Here is a 16138-nt window from a genome sequence, read left to right as displayed (position 1 = left end):
GATCGATCTAAAATGTTAAACAATAGGTAATAACCATATTTTGGCTGTGTGTGTGTGTGTGTTATAATGGACACGGTCAAGAGTGCAGATGCATCCATAATGTCATTGCTGCGGCCTTCTTCTGTATCATTATTTTCTGTTGTGGTTAATTAAAGGAAATTAAACAAACGAACGAACGTGCTGAACGGTTGTTTGGTGTAATTTTCGATGCCTTGATCTTAAGCATAATGATAATTAATCGTCCTCTTAATTATAATATGTTTTCATTGCGTCGATGTTTTCCACTCTGTCCATCCAATCGAATCGCTGCCGCTGCAAACGAATGATCGAGTCTATGACATTTTTCTGAATGTTGTGTGAATAAAAAAAACACTGAGAAAAAAGTGATTACAAGGGAACACACACCGTACATTGGGTTAAAAGTGAAAGTAGAAGATGGTATGTAGCTATGACAATAATCGAAAAAAGCAAGAAAAAATGAATAAAAACACATCATGCGAGTGTGCTAAGAGTTTAACGCATTTTCTATAATGAGCCAAAATGATTGAAACTCAAACAATGTTCCAGTCAACGTCAATTCGTCGTTGAGCAGATAGACACACAAACCTCAATACAATAACCGACAAAACTACATTTTCTACTGCATGCATTCGTACAGTACGATAAATGAATACACGTGTATTTTTTAATTTCGTTGAACAAGTTACTTTGCTTGAAACCAACTCGAAACACACTGAGTGAATACACACTCACACCGGCACGACGCACAACAAATGTAATAAAACAAACCTTTACATTGAAATGAAAACAGAGACAGCATATCGTAAGCGATGACGTGTATGTGGTCAAAGTAGTAGTTGAATGTGTGATGGAATGAACAAGAGTGCCCGCACTACACACTCACACTATTTCTCTCTTCGGGCTCACGTAGAAGACGGGAATGTTTAATAAAACAACACAAAATCGACTGTGGTACATTTCGAGATTGGCTGTCAGTCGTGTGGAATTCGTCTTGCGGCATCAACACAAAAATCGTATTCTTGTGCTTCTCCTCGGCGGTCGTGTCGATTCAGTTACACATTTTTCGGACACAACAGAACAAAAATTCAACTACAATTCATTCTTCAATTTTGTTTATGTAATTACATCGAATTCGTTGGATTCTGTTTATCTTTACCGGTGTCGTTGTTAGTTTGTGTGCACATTATTTTTCCATCTTGATTCACATTCGTCTGTTTGTTCAATATCACAGGTGTGTATTTTTATACTTTTTCATTGTTTGTCATTCATATTACATTTGACAATTGATTTCAATTTTGGCCAAAAAAAAAGAGGAGGCGGCAACTTTTGTTCATAACTTGAAGAAGATACGATGAAAAAAAAAACGGTTTAGATATATTTCATTGAGATCACGAGTTAAAACGTGTGTTGATGTGACGTGGTAGCATTTCATTGGATGGTGTGACATCAATATTGTCTTCCAACGCCGAATGTCCATGTGTGAATGTCTCGTACACAGTCGACGAATTCATTAAGCGAAAAGAAAGATTCCGAATTTTGACATCGAAAGAAATTTCGAATGCGGAAAGATATTAAACCCAAATAATCATCAAGACTAGATGGAAGTCGCGCTTCACGGTGAAAGTAGTTCTGGATTGTTCAGTTAATTTTAAAGCCGAAAACTCAAAAAACCGGATAGCAACGGCGAATGCAACGCAATCCAAAAAAATCGAAATTCATTCCAAACGAATGAACCGACCGAAGACAAAAGAAGAAGAAGAAATAATATTAGGCGCAACCTCGTGCGTTCTTTTTCAAGTTTAATTGTTCGATGCTTGTATAACCGCTCTTTCATCCAAGTGAAACAGCTAGCGGAAAACATTCACGAGTTATTGGATAACAATAGTATATGCGAAGCGGTGGCAGTTTCCAATTCATAATGCGCACAACAGAGTGTATGGAACGATACGAAACAAGCACAAAATCCAGATTGTCAGATGAAGCGATTTATAGATACTATCTAATGACGATTATGCCTCGTTGAAATATGACGACGTTTGCAAAAACAAATGATGAATTTTGTGCACACACACACACACACGCATAACGCACGCAATCCAAAATTGAATGGCTGGCGCATAAGAATCTGTAACGCTGTTGTTGGTTTTTTCTTCTTCTTCTTCTTCTATTTTTGCGAAAAGCATTCATTGCACTCGCTCTCGAGCCACACAGACACAGCGACAGTAGCAATAACATTAAGTCATGCGTAGCAATCAAACGCAAATTGAATGGATATTAATCGTAATTATTCGGCCGGTTAATAATTTCAACTTGTTCTTCTGCTGTTTCTTTTTTTCATCATCTCTATTCTTTTTTGCTAAGTTTTGAGTTCAACTCTAACTGGTTACGGATGTAGAAAAGACCATATCAATATAGTTATTTTGGTTGGTGGTACAAATCGGCGGTCGTTTTCTGCCGTCTTCGTTTGTTTGTTTCATCAGTAGAAAAACCAACAAACCAAACCCGTCAAAAATGTTGCAAATATCGTTGTCTCGCGCTCGGTTCATACCAAAAAGAAACACTGTACAAATAATAAACATTGTATGCGAGTGTGATATGACAGCAGTCGCGACTTTTTCTACCAGTCGTAGTTTCTAGCATTGTCGCGCTGTAAATACCGGATTGATATCGAGTGAGTGAGTGACTGAGTGAGAGAGAGAGAGAGAGAAAAGGGTTGCTGTCTTTATTGAGGATTATCCACGTCGACCATACGTCCGTTAAATCTAACCGTTGAACAGAACACAAAAAACAACTTTCAATTGACGATTTGGCTCGAAATATATTCACCTTTATTGGATTGACAAAGCTTCGTTTAGAATACCTTTTATCTCATGGTGAATTTATTTTTTTCCTTTTATTTGTGTTCCTTCTCATCTCCCAAAAAAATAAACAAATTCAATTCAACCGATTCGATTTTGTAAAATGCTTCGTGTTGTTGTTTCGATCAAGAATGTGGCATCAACGTTAGATTCCAGTATTTTTTATTCGGTAAAGTTAATCGGAATCTGACAAAAAAAAAAGAAAAAGACGAATATAGCTTGCATGACAACATGTGGTCGATCGTCTTTTTCGTTGCTTTTTTTCTAACAGAGGAGAACGAGATTGAAATCGGCACTGACCAAAGGTTACTTTTTGGTTGTTAGATATCTAGACTGTTATGCGTCGAAATTGCTTCTACGAAAAATTTAACACTATTTATTCGGCTCAAATCATTTTCACTCCGATTATGACAAATTATGACTCTGAGCAGTCGAATAAATTGTTATTTCTCCTTCTCGGCGATAAATCGTTAAATAACACGTTAAAACCTATATGAAAATTGGACTTTAAACGGTTTTCCTCTTTTTATCAAGTGTATGAATATTAGAAGCGTCATGCATGTCATGCAAACCTTTACATTGATATTTCGTTATTCGATAAACAAATGATCACATCTTAATTTTATTCATCCAACAGCAAAACCAAATATGGTTGTCATAACTTTTTTGGCTACACTTTCATCTTTCGTTCATTCATTCATTCGCATGTAAGCGTTAATTTTTAAGCGAAGTTTCTTTGATTTTACCATTCTTTCATTCAAATCGTTAACAACTTTCTAATCGAGCAATCACTTTATTACCGTTGTGATTTACATCACTCTCTTTTTCGGTCAGTGGCCCGAAAAGTAGCCAAAGAAAATCATCAAGTATGTGCGAAGGGCGATGAACCAATCGTGTGGAAAAAAAAAATGGCCGAAAATGCGGTGCCAAAATTAGGAAAGTGATTGTGTCCAAACTTTTGTTCGTAGTCAGATGTCACGTAGCCGAAAAAATTTGTCAAATAAAATATGAATCAATTCAAGTGTGGATGACATTGGGTCGATGCTCATATACTTTGGCTCTGCTTGAAGTAGACAAAGAAAACTTTGGGCTGAAATGCATTGAACCAAAGTAAATTTGATGTCAAAACAATTCTCAAGCATTAGAATCAAAATCACAGTCATTGAACCGATAGATATCCATTACGTCCACTTAACTTGGTTTGACTTAACGATGTTAATGTTTCCGTCAAACATGAGAAAAGCCGCATATTGTCAGACGACACACTTATGTTATTGTGATGACAATATTTATTTGTAAAACAAAGCATAATACAAAATAAGTCTGGAGTTATAGGTCAGTGTAAGGGTGGAGCAAAACAGAGAGAGAGAACATAGATACAGACAATAATTAGATGAGATAATTTCATTTATGATCAAAGCCACACACATACAAACTAGACAAATTAAACGACGAAGTGGTCACTTTTCCTCAAACGAACAGAAAAAAAAAGAGAAAATTATATGTACAACTGTGCTTAATTGCTTTCCTTTGTCTTGTTGAATTTGCTCCAACGAAATAGTACACACACTACGCATCTCACCTTTGCCTAAGCTCTAATCGTTCTCTCGTCAACAAAAAAAAGATTCAGTCATCTTTTGCTTTTCGATTTCAGCTGTGACATTGTTCTGTAGCGATCGTTCAGAATCAGACCGATGTTGTGTTCTGTCGTGTGTCCATTTAGTTTTGGTGGTATTTTCGTGTTTTGTGTTTTATTCCTGTTATTTCATTGCATTGTGTTTCTCCATTTGATATTCGAGCTGGCTTTTGAATTTACGTAGTTGTTTTCACGTCATCATCATCATCACCGTGTAAATAAACAGACACAAAAAAATGCTAGTAATCATTTTCTAGATGTTACATTGTTTTGTTCTTTCAGCAATAGTTAGTGTATTTCGTCAGCCAACAAGAGACGATAATCAAAAACAAAGACAAAAAAAAATTACCGCAAAAATGCAAGACGTTTCATAAAGTCAAGACAATGAAATAAACATTTTGAACAAGTTGTCACTTGGGATTGTGTGTATCACACGAGAATTTTCGTTGTTGTTGTTGTTCATTTTATCTCTTTTTGAATAATTTTAATTGCACTTGTTGCGATCTGAAAGATCCGTGTGGTGCGAGTCAGGCGGGGAGATAAGTCGTTAAAATACAACATTGTCTCTAAACGCACCACTGAACGGACAACACGTCGCATTGAATGTCAACAGTTCAGTGTTTACTATTTTAACTACAAAAATAGTTGCGTATTTTGGCCATATTATTTTTTTTTTCTTCACATATGATTCTTTTTCTATCTTTACAAATGCGTGTGTTACGTTGATCTAATGCATTTGGCTTGTATAAGTGAATTCATACTGATATAACACATATCACGCATAACATCCACGTACTGCAATTTGTTTTTCAATTTAACTTTATGTAAAGTATACCTTCGATTGACCAGAACCATATTGACCAGAGAGGGATGGAGAGAGAGAGAGAGAGACCAGTACTAAAGTGAATGTGTTACATCAATCATCGCAAATAAGTTTATTCATTCAGTGGAAAGCAAAAAAAATAAAAAATCATAACGCGAAGAACGCGCGAATGAACGAATGAGTCGAGAAATATGAAATCAAAACACTGAAAAGAGATGCAAGTAGCAATCACCTGAGCTGCGTAGTTGTGCACACGTACAAATATCAAGCAATATTTGTGTACTTTTCGACTCGGCTATTTTATTATCTTTTTTCCCTCTCAATTCGTTTGAATATTCATTTTTCTACTTAGCTCTGAGTGGAAGCAAAAAAGTAGAAGACCCAAAAGATTGCTAAAACCATTTTTCTGGTCGAATATAATCTTTTTGCCAGTTTTTTTTTGTTTTTTTTTTTTTATCAAACAGAGTTTATGTTTTGGTCTCAAATCTTGTTTGTGGAGAAAAAAAAATAAAGAAAATTTGCATAATAACAATTAAAGTGTAAAAAAACAAGTTCAGAAGTTGTCTTGTGAGGTAATCAGAAATTCAGTTGATTAAAATAACATTCGGAACAAAATCAAAGAATCCAATCGACGCTTTTATAATCTAAACTTTGGCCACTTTGATCAAACAATTCGGTGTTTCAACAATTATTTACAAATTTTATGACGACGACGAGACGTATACGGTCATTATCGGATTCGTTTTTGTTGCCGTCATCCAATGAACATTTGATTAGACAATTTTTGATTGCAAATCAACTCAATCAAGCGACGTATAATATGCTTTCGATTCAATATAATCGGTAATTATGATTATTATCATTTTTTTTTTCGTCGGTGAATTATTTCCATCCATTTAATCAATTTCCAACACAACACATCACCAATCTTGTGTTGCTGCATTATTTTCGCCTAATGAATCCATGCCAATGAATAATTTGAAATCTCACAAACAAACAAAATCAACTGAAATCTAAATATAGTGCGAAAGTCAAGTGATTGTCTATGTTACTCTCAAGTCACTCGATCAAAATATGTTTTTTTATGTTTGCCGTTAATTTAGCGATGCTAAAATTGGAAATTATGATTACAAAATTGTATCTTTTCGGTTTCCTTTCACCGTCACATTGGATTAAAAGTGTTTTACTATGGCCGTGTTTCGTTTTATATCTGACCAAAATAACAATACATTGTAAAAAAAAAGTCAATAAATTGTTACGCAATTGTCTTTAAACAAACAATAAACCGATTATCTAAAGAGTTTATATTGGCCGAGCGATTTCATGGCAATTCATTTTTGATCACTTTAACATTTACCTTTACGGCTACACTACATTCGATGTGCGGACACAAAGAGTCAGTCATAATTAAGATGAATTGACGATCGGAACTAACCTTGATCGTTTTTTGTTTGCTAAGTTTAACCCGTGCGATAGTATGTATTCCCCAAAATAAACAAGTTGTTTTTGTTTTTGGATATTTATTTTTAGATTTGAGACTTTTGGAGTCTGTTCAAGTAATAAATTTATCGCAACAATCGAAATAGTTCACCAGCAGCGATATGGCGTCAGAAACGGCCGAATTTTATAAAAACAAAAACATATTCATCACTGGTGGCACCGGGTTTTTGGGCATCGCATTGATTGAAAAGATATTGCGAACCACTCCAGGCGTAAGTATTTTCATTTTGTTTGGTTTAGATGCATTGATTTGTATTTTGTTGCATTAGCCGAGCAAAAATCGAATCTTATTCTTGTTGTCGAGTGAAAAATTGCTAGCAACAGTAAAAACAAATTTTCAAAGAATTGGTACGAAATGACTAAAATGCTTACGTTCAATTTTAGGTGGGAAAAATTTATTTACTTATGCGAGAAAAGCGCGGCAAAACGATCGAGCAACGTTTGGAAGATCTTACACATAATGAGGTAAATCGCATTAGTAATTAAGAATGTTGCAATTTTTCAAATTGAATTTTGGCCATTTACCCCTTGCAATTTTCTTTCATTCGTTTTCAAATTAGGTGTTTGAAGTATTATTGAAAGAACAATCGAAGGATATTTTCAAGAAGTTGATTCCAATTCAAGGCGATGTTGGATTGGAGAATTTGGGCATTTCACCCGCTGATCGTCAAACACTTGTGAGTAATGTGAATGTGATCATTCACTCAGCTGCCACATTAGATTTCCATGAGCCATTGAAGCCAACCGTTGAAATTAACTTGTTGGGAACACGCCGAATTACCCAATTGGCGAAAGAAACACAAAATTTGGCTTCATTCGTGCATGTGTCCAGTGCCTATGTCAATGCATACTTGGTTGAATGTGAGGAAAATCTGTATCCAGCCCCGGCCGATGCAGAGAAAATCATCGAAATGATTAGCACTCTCAGTGATGAAGAAATTGCTGCGAAACAGGCCAGCGTTTTGGGTGAACATCCAAATACATACACGTTCACAAAACATTTGGCCGAACATGAAGTGGCTAAATGCGCCGACAAATTCCCATGCGGCATCGTTCGACCAAGCATGAGTAAGTAAATTTTCAGTGTTTTTCGACGTTTTGACATTTTCTTGTTGTTCGGACTATGAATTAAGCTACACAGATGGCTGCTAACCCATTCTCTCTCCAAAGTCTCGATTTTTCCATCAATTCTTTTGATTTAGAAAAAAAAGTTCCCAGTATTTAGCTTAGTTTCTATCGAAAATGAGCAAAACATTAATTTTTTTTTTAAATTTTAGTCACTGGTGCTTGGAAGGAACCAGTTCCAGGATGGACGATTTCAAAGAATGGACCACAAGGTTTCCTTATGGGTGCATCAAAGGGTGTCATTCGTCGTTTGCCAATCGGAGCCGGTCTCATCTACGATTACATTCCAGTCGATGTGGTTGTCAACCAGGTATTGGTCACCGGTCAGCACATTTACAACAAGAAATCAAATGAGATCACCATCTTCCACTGTACATCGAGCACAACACAACCATTCAAATGGGAAGGAGTACAGGATAAAATCAACGGTTACTTACACAAATACCCATTGAAAAGTGCAGTTTGGTAAGGAATCACGTATTTATTTCAGTTTATTCTAATTAGTTGTTTTTTTCCTCAATTTTTCTTGTCTTTTGTTTCTTCAACATTTCCCAATGAAATTAGTAGGTATTCAAGTGGTTTAGAAAGAAAAGAATAAAATCCGGGAAAAAAAACAAAATTGTAATCAATCCATTTGTAACTATTTGTATCTCGTTTGCAGGTATCCCAACTTGAAATTCATGTCTAGTTTGCTGTTATTCAAACTATCAGCGATCTTCTTCCATTTTGCGCCGGCTTATGTACTTGACACAGTTACTAAAGTGGCTGGCGGTCGTCCAATTTTGGTGCGGCTACACAAAAATGTCTGGAGCTCATTGAAATTATTGGAAAAGTTCATCTTCACCGAATGGAAATTCCACAATACCAACACAAAAGAGCTGATCAAAATGCAATCGTTGACCGATAAAAAGCTGTATAACATTGATTTGACAACGCTCGAATGGGAAGTGTACTTTATCAATTTGGTCACCGGTGTTCGTCGTTACCTGAGCAAAGAAGATCCAAAAACATTGGAAGCTGCACGTTCCAAGGACAAAATACTCTTGGCCGCTCACGTTGTCTTGCAATTGTCATTGTACGGTTTACTTTGGTGGTTCACCGCTTTAATTATTGGCTGCACAACGGCCCAGTGTGCTCTTGTCGTTCCACTCTACTACATTTTGTTTAGCTTCTTGTAAATACATCGTATACATTCCATCCTTCATTTTTCTTACTCTGAAAACTGCGAACAACATTCTACTCGTCATTTTTATGACTATTTTTTTTGAAACTTTTCAAAGCTATTGGAAAGCGAAAAATATTTTGCTAAATTTGTTAACGAATGAACACACTGAAAAGAAAATTGAATCTTTTATGGAGACATTCCATTATTTTGAATATAATATAGTATATGTAATGATTCGCAAGGGACCAAGAAGTATCTAGCATACCAATTTCTGTTACGATAATTATTAAAACAACAACAACAACAAATATGTTACTGTAACCTAGACCATGAATACTGATATCTTCGATTCAATATTCATTTTGATAAGAATTTAAACTAAGAATACAAAACATTGGGCTGAAGGAAATTTACATGATGTTTACAATCTCACTAATTTCACCATTGTTTAACAAATATCAAGAATGAAAATTTTCAATAAAAAAACAATAAATATACTCATGATACGGTGTTATTTTACTAACGAAAAGAAAAAGGGAAGAAAAATATATAATAAAAAAACAACCTTCAACTGATGTCAAGTCCCTTTTCCATATTTAAATTTTTAATTTACCTGCATTCTGTTTAACAATTCATTTGAAAATGTGGTTCTTCAGTAGGGATGGTCATGTAAAAATATACACCACATGTTTTCCATAGGGTACACCAATGGTTTTGAATAACTATGCTTACTAATGACAATTTGTTTCGTTTGTTGATGCTTACAGTTTTTATTAAACAAAAGATTTTTTATCTTTATAAAAATGAAGAGTTTGAATAACAGTAAATCGAGTGATTCTGGTCATCACTCGAATAAAATAGAATGAAAAAAAAAGTGAAATCATTCGATTGAAATTTATGCCGAGCTCTTTTCATGTATGGCGTTATTTACCAATAGGGGCATCAAGACACACGCACACACACACACACACATAGAGTTCGCCGAGCATTGAATGACATTTCGCTTGTTGGTTTTGATGTTTGTGTCAAACGCAAGCTGATATTGCTTTAGAATGCATGCATGATAATACCGCGTCAATAAGAAAACGAAGAAAACATCGAAATAAAAACAAATGTTGTGATCTACTGAAGGTTTAGTAAAGTTTCGTCCATCTGACAAAGCAAACGCGCAATAAAATATCTAAAATGCCTCATAAGCGGAAAATTACCGAGACAATAACGCAAACAATAGAGGTAAGACTGCATCCGAATAATTCAATTCGCAATATCCCAAATTGGTCTTTCATTGGTTTTTCGTCATGCACAATATTGGGTTTGTTAAATTACCGTAGGCGAGTCAGCATCGACCCCATAAGAAGCTTCGCATTACAGCAAAACGTTCGACTAGCAATGCCGGTCCATCGATACAGGTGCTGTCAAATTTGCTAAAAACAACGACAAATAGCAATGAAGCGCTACAAATACTGACTCAAATTTCGGACACATTGGTCAACAGTGCGACCGAGGACATTGTGGAATCGATTCGGAAGCTTCGTGAACATTTCAAACGGGAAAAAGAGTCGGCAGTTCGAGTGAAGGTTAGATACTTACCGTGATTTTAATGTGCATGGAAACGAACTCGATGTTTAATTGATTGAACATTTTTATTTTAGGTACTGGCTTTATTCGGAGAATTGGCTGCCGACAGTCTGCACGATGGCACAAGTCTGGTGGACGAAGTGACTCTGTTGCTGAAAGGTGAAACATCGCCAAAGGTCATATCACAAGGTTTGCACAGTCTATTCAAAATTGGTGAGACACAGCAATTGCCATTACCGACATTGAACCGAATCGTTCTGTTTGCCAAGTTGCAACTAACAAATGCCAGCCACAATGTGCAACGGCATGCATTAACTTTGCTCGGTGCATTTTTGCAACTGCGCGAAGCGGAAAAAGAATCTTTGGATTTGATTAGCCGATACACCGACTCACAAGATTCGCGCGTTCGAGCCCAAGCATTCGATTCAATTCTAACACTTGGACAACGTGACACCTATTTACCGCCACGACTCTATTTTCGAGCACTTGAAGCCCTAAAAGATGACTATGAATGTGTACGAAAGAAGGCACTGCGATTAGTTTATGAACTTGGCATTAAACACACGGAATTGTAAGTAAACAGACGGCTAAATTTTATGTGGAAATATCTTCAGAGCGATGGATGAAAAAAAATGATTTATTTGCATTGGATATTATCACATTTTTCAGTATGATTGACGTGCCCGAATCTGACTCAAAATTGCGCATGGTTGATGCTGCTTTTGGTCACATTTGCTCCGCAATTTGTGATTTATCCATGCTGGTCCGTACACAAGCTGCCAGCTTGCTCGGTGGCATGACGGCGGTTAGCAGCGAATTCTTACATCAGACTCTTGATAAGAAGCTTATGAGTAACTTACGACGCAAGAAAAGTTTGCACGAACGATACACGGAACTATTTCAAAGTGGTGAATGGTCAAGTGGAAAAAAGTGGGCCGACGATGCACCAAAGGAACAGATCAATGCATCGACTGTATCATTGATGGCATCTGGTGCATGTGGTGCATTGGTGCACGGTTTGGAAGATGAATTTCTTGAGGTGCGAACAGCTGCCGTTGATTCATTATGCAAATTGGCCATATCAAATCCGAAATTTGCCGTATTGAGCTTGGACTTCTTGGTTGACATGTTCAATGATGAAATTGAAGGCGTTCGACTCAAGGCTATCGCCAGTTTAACAGCAATCTCAAAACATATCACACTGCGCGAAGATCAACTGGAAACGATGCTGAGTTCGTTGGAGGTGAGTATTTTATTGTTGAGATTTTTCTATATTTCTTTTAAAATTCGGTTCATAACAAATTGGTTCAATGTAATGAACAGAAGAACCACCAAACAAAGTATTATTTCGATTTTATTCTCTAAATATGTGCCTCTCACATGTGACATGTTTTCAATTTTCTTTTCTAACAAAACTCGGGACACAATTTCAAATGAGTTTTTCGAATTGTTGAATTATTATTTCCTCATTGAAATCATTCCGTAGGATTATTCAGTGGAAGTGCGCGAGGGATTGCATGTTATGCTGGGTGTGTGTCGAGTTTCTACGCAAACTTGTTTGCTGATGGTTGTTCAAAAAGTGTTGGACGTGCTGTCGAAATATCCACAGGATAAATATTCAGCCTTTGGCTGTATGCAGCGAATTGGTGCAAAGCATCCGGAGATTTGTATGTCTTTAGTGACGCAATTGCTACAAGACCATCCATTTTTCGATAGTGCCGAAAAAGATGTTGAAGATCCGGCATGTAAGTGTATATTAATGGTATTCTCATCACTTTTTTATCATTCATTTTCATTTGAATAGTTTTTTTTTGTTCAAAATTTCCAATTAAAAATTTACAAATTTCCAATATGATAATAATTATTTGCAGACGTGTGCATTTTAATCATGATATTCAATGCGGCACAAAAATTGCCACCAGCACTGGATCTATTGCCTGAAATCACGATAAAGCATTATTCATATTTGCGTGACACAATGCCGAATTTGGTGCCTGCATTGCCAATCGGTGGAACATCCACTGAACTAACGATCACCCAAGTATCGACTGGATCTCGGCAATTCCTCGAAACAATTTTGAATAATATTCAAGCATCATATTCAGCTCCGCGTGCCCGTCAAGCACTGCTCACTGCTGCACAAGACAATTTAGATCGTTTGGCTGCCATTGATCCAGAACTATCTGGTACGGCAAACTATACGGCCACATTTTTGGGTGCTCAATTGCTGATTGAACAGCTACAATCGTGTTTAACAATGTCGACCAGCCGCACACCATCCAAAGAATGCTTGAATCAATTGATGAAAAAGTGCCTTAAACTACAAAATCTTTTCTCGTCGCTCACACCGAACGATTTACTTATGGTGAAACAGATCAGCTTGCGGGCAAGTGCACTGCATCTTGTATTGATTGTGAAAGATCGATCACAGAGTGCATTAGCACCATGTCAATTGCTCCTACAAATTGCGGCCGATACAAATCAATTTCTTAATGAAAATCCATACATGCGGGCTGATGCATTCACCACATCGATATTGAATCAAATATCAAGCATGAACGATCCGAAACCGGGACGAGTGTTTCGAGAAATTTTACCCATCGTTCAAGCAGCGTCTCCGGTCGCTTCACCAGAAATTAATATCAATGTAAGCATTGGACTCTTTTTTTTTTAATTTTTATCTTCTCTCTCATTTGTTTTGCAACTTTTCATCTTCTCTCTACAGATAAAAATCTGTACGGCTCGTATTTTGGATCCAACGTCAGCCGCATCAAGCGATAATGTGATTAAAGTGACAGCTGGTCTCATTGCAGCCATACCATTTCTGGCCGAAATTGACAATTTGCGTGAAAGTCAGCGATTAGATTTGCGTATGAGAATCAAGTATCCCGATCAAAATGTTCATCTAATGGTACCACGGATGCGAGACCTTAAACGAATGGTCACAGAAAATGGAGAAGATAGTAAGTAGTGAACAATTATCTATTTTTTCTTCTGTCTTTTTTAGCTGATTCGAACATTTTTTTTTCAATTTTTAATCCACGTTTCTTGGTAGCGAATAACTGGCGTCTACGAACCAGCTTATTATTGTCACACGGTGTGTGGACAGAAGCGAGTCAAATCGACATTTCACTTTGTTTATCAGTGAGGCCAGGGCATGAATTGGAACTCTGTAAGCCGGTTAAGGTTATGTTTGCTCCAAAACCGGTCAAACGTGGAATTTAAAAATTTATTCAGTTTGATTAAAAATATGTAGATAATAAAAAAAATTGTCCACTCTAGTGATTTGAATATTGTTTTTTTTTTAATTGAATGTCGCAAGTTTTCATTTGCTGCGATTAACCTTTTGTTCGTCCATGGTGCTGCCAACTTAACTTCGTATGAATACTGGACTGTGATGAAGACAGTAAAATAGTGAATGAAGAATATTACAGAGAAGTCATTGAACCATACGTAGACAATAGATATGCACGTTAATTGACCTTTTTTTTACTATATTTTATCTATATTGATGAGTTTTTTGTCTCACAAGGAATGATTGTTTTTTGTTGTGATGTTCAGCAAAGTTGTTTCACCGGCCAAGATCTATGTATCATTTTTAGAATTCGGAGAATCCGATTTTCCGCCATTCTTGGGAAAATTGTGGAAAAATGTCACTGTATTTGGACTTTGATTAAAAACATAACTTTTAACACTACGACGGAACGGATATTTTTCGGTTAAATACAAAAACGTCAAAAAATAAAACAAAATCGTCTAAAAAAATGACAATTTCGTCTAAAGGAAATGGTCCTTTTTTTTTAACAAATTCGTCTAAAATATTTTTTTTTTAAATGACAAAATCATCTAAAACACTCTTAAAAATCAAAAATTCATATGATATTTTTATGCTGAAAGAATCGCCTGAAATATGCCAAAAAACGACTATGAACAATAGTTCATTTTAAATGACAAAATAATAATTTAAAATCCCAATTTTTTCAATATCTTCTTTATTTTTTACTTTAAGAATCACAAATTTTGCCGAACACATTGCATATGAGCTTAGTTTGATTCCAAAAAGAGATATGATCAAAACCATACCCAATGAATTTAATAAGACTGAAGATGGCTTTCCAATCCGGAGAGTATTTTTTCATTTGCCAGTCACTGATAGCATATTTCAGGCGATTTTTTCAGCATGAAAATATCATATGAATTTTTGATTTTTGAGAGTGTTTTAAATGATATTGTCACTTTAAATAAACATTTTGTTAATAGACGTTTTTGTCAATTTTGTCAGAAAACTCGTATTTAGACGATTTTGTTATTTTAAAACCCGATTTTGTTAAGAAAAAAATTGTCACATTTTTAGATGATTTTGTCATTTAAAAAAAATATTTTAGACGAATTTGTTAAAAAAAAGGGACCATTTCCTTTAGACGAAATTGTCATTTTTTTTAGACGATTTTGTTGTATTTTTAGACGTTTTTGTAAGCGGCCTATTTTTCTACACCATATCTAAGTATTGTATTTAGATATAGCTAAGATTTTGTTGAAGAAATCAAAGTATGCCTCTCACTCAGTTCGAGTTATGGGCCATGAAACACCTGGGTCATTTAAGATTCGTTAACAACAGAAGTGTAAGTTTTTTTCTTGAAAAAATAATGAGCAAAAATTAAGACAAACTCTCTATCAGTAAAAATAGTTAAATTTTAATGGTGATTTATTAACTTTTCATTCTGATACAAATTACGAAAACAATTTTTCGCTGAAAAATTATTTACTAGATTGTAATTTTTATGATTAAAAAAGTTAACCTGAAATAGTTTATATTTTAATAAGGATCATATATGCGCGGCACGACATCATTCATCCTTACGTATCGAACTTCTAACCACTCACATTCATGTTCATTTTTTGCTAAAACATCATCTGGAATACATTTACTGTTTTTTTTTTGTAATTAAGATTTTGGTTCGGATCCGATTTTTGACCAAACGCAGAACTGATTCATAGCTTTCTAAATTAACTCCTAATTGTACAACGTGACATTCAAATTCCAATAGGTTTTTACCATAAGGCAATACGTTTCCAATTTCAAGCATTGGAAGGGGTTCGTCTTCAAAAGGATCATCAGCACAAAGCATCATGATTGACTCTAATGCAGTTTGCGTTTTCAAAATAGTAATCATCAATTCATTGAAGCAATTTTTCGGAAATATCATGAAATCCAAATATTTTAATGTTCTTATGGTTGACAATTGATAAGAATAATCGATATTCGGATTCTCATCACATAGATAGATCTTCATCGTTTCAATTGGCACCTCATTTTCGGCAAAAGTGTTGACCATTGTTTTGAATAAGATCGTACTATTCAAATCAATTTCGAAATGTTTTAGCTGTCCCAATGCACCCAAATACTGTAGGTTTGTATTAAACAAATCTGG

At 35.5% G+C, this 16138-nt stretch overlaps 2 protein-coding genes across 8 annotated transcripts; both read left to right on the top strand.

The window, feature by feature from the left end:
• LOC129579615 (putative fatty acyl-CoA reductase CG8306) lies at nucleotides 1-9625 on the top strand. Of its 7 annotated transcripts, none has more exons than XM_055469777.1 (6): nucleotides 1-1252; nucleotides 6869-7050; nucleotides 7223-7303; nucleotides 7399-7906; nucleotides 8116-8428; nucleotides 8625-9625. In XM_055469777.1, the coding sequence occupies exons 2-6, from the start codon at nucleotides 6940-6942 to the stop codon at nucleotides 9139-9141; spliced, it is 1530 nt and encodes a 509-aa protein (XP_055325752.1). In that variant the 5' UTR covers nucleotides 1-1252; nucleotides 6869-6939; the 3' UTR covers nucleotides 9142-9625. The 7 variants fall into 7 exon arrangements, with proteins under 7 accessions (XP_055325752.1, XP_055325748.1, XP_055325747.1 ...); XM_055469773.1 differs by having other exon boundaries at nucleotides 930-5159; XM_055469772.1 differs by lacking the exon at nucleotides 1-1252 and adding an exon at nucleotides 4543-4729.
• Nucleotides 9626-10100: 475 nt separating this feature from the next.
• LOC129579614 (integrator complex subunit 4-like) lies at nucleotides 10101-13991 on the top strand. The gene is made up of 8 exons (XM_055469770.1): nucleotides 10101-10361; nucleotides 10460-10705; nucleotides 10781-11277; nucleotides 11376-11949; nucleotides 12193-12451; nucleotides 12578-13353; nucleotides 13432-13669; nucleotides 13762-13991. The coding sequence occupies exons 1-8, from the start codon at nucleotides 10314-10316 to the stop codon at nucleotides 13929-13931; spliced, it is 2808 nt and encodes a 935-aa protein (XP_055325745.1). The 5' UTR covers nucleotides 10101-10313; the 3' UTR covers nucleotides 13932-13991.
• The last annotated feature ends 2147 nt before the right edge of the window (nucleotides 13992-16138 follow it).

This window comes from Sitodiplosis mosellana, unplaced genomic scaffold (assembly GCF_009176505.1).
Source record: "Sitodiplosis mosellana isolate CC-2019 unplaced genomic scaffold, AAFC_SMos_1.0 Smas_scaffold_6290, whole genome shotgun sequence".
In the NCBI taxonomy this organism is placed as follows: domain Eukaryota; kingdom Metazoa; phylum Arthropoda; class Insecta; order Diptera; family Cecidomyiidae; genus Sitodiplosis; species Sitodiplosis mosellana.
This window is presented reverse-complemented; position numbering and strand designations above follow the sequence as displayed.

Coding starts and splice junctions, on each gene's coding strand:
- LOC129579615 (XM_055469777.1), top strand. CDS start 6,940: ATGGCGTCAGAAACGGCCGAATTTTATAAAAACAAAAACATATTCATC. Junction 7,051..7,222: donor TATTGCGAACCACTCCAGGC/GTAAGTATTTTC, acceptor GTTCAATTTTAG/GTGGGAAAAATTTATTTACT. Junction 7,304..7,398: donor AAGATCTTACACATAATGAG/GTAAATCGCATT, acceptor TTTTCAAATTAG/GTGTTTGAAGTATTATTGAA.
- LOC129579614 (XM_055469770.1), top strand. CDS start 10,314: ATGCCTCATAAGCGGAAAATTACCGAGACAATAACGCAAACAATAGAG. Junction 10,362..10,459: donor CAATAACGCAAACAATAGAG/GTAAGACTGCAT, acceptor AAATTACCGTAG/GCGAGTCAGCATCGACCCCA. Junction 11,278..11,375: donor GGCATTAAACACACGGAATT/GTAAGTAAACAG, acceptor CACATTTTTCAG/TATGATTGACGTGCCCGAAT.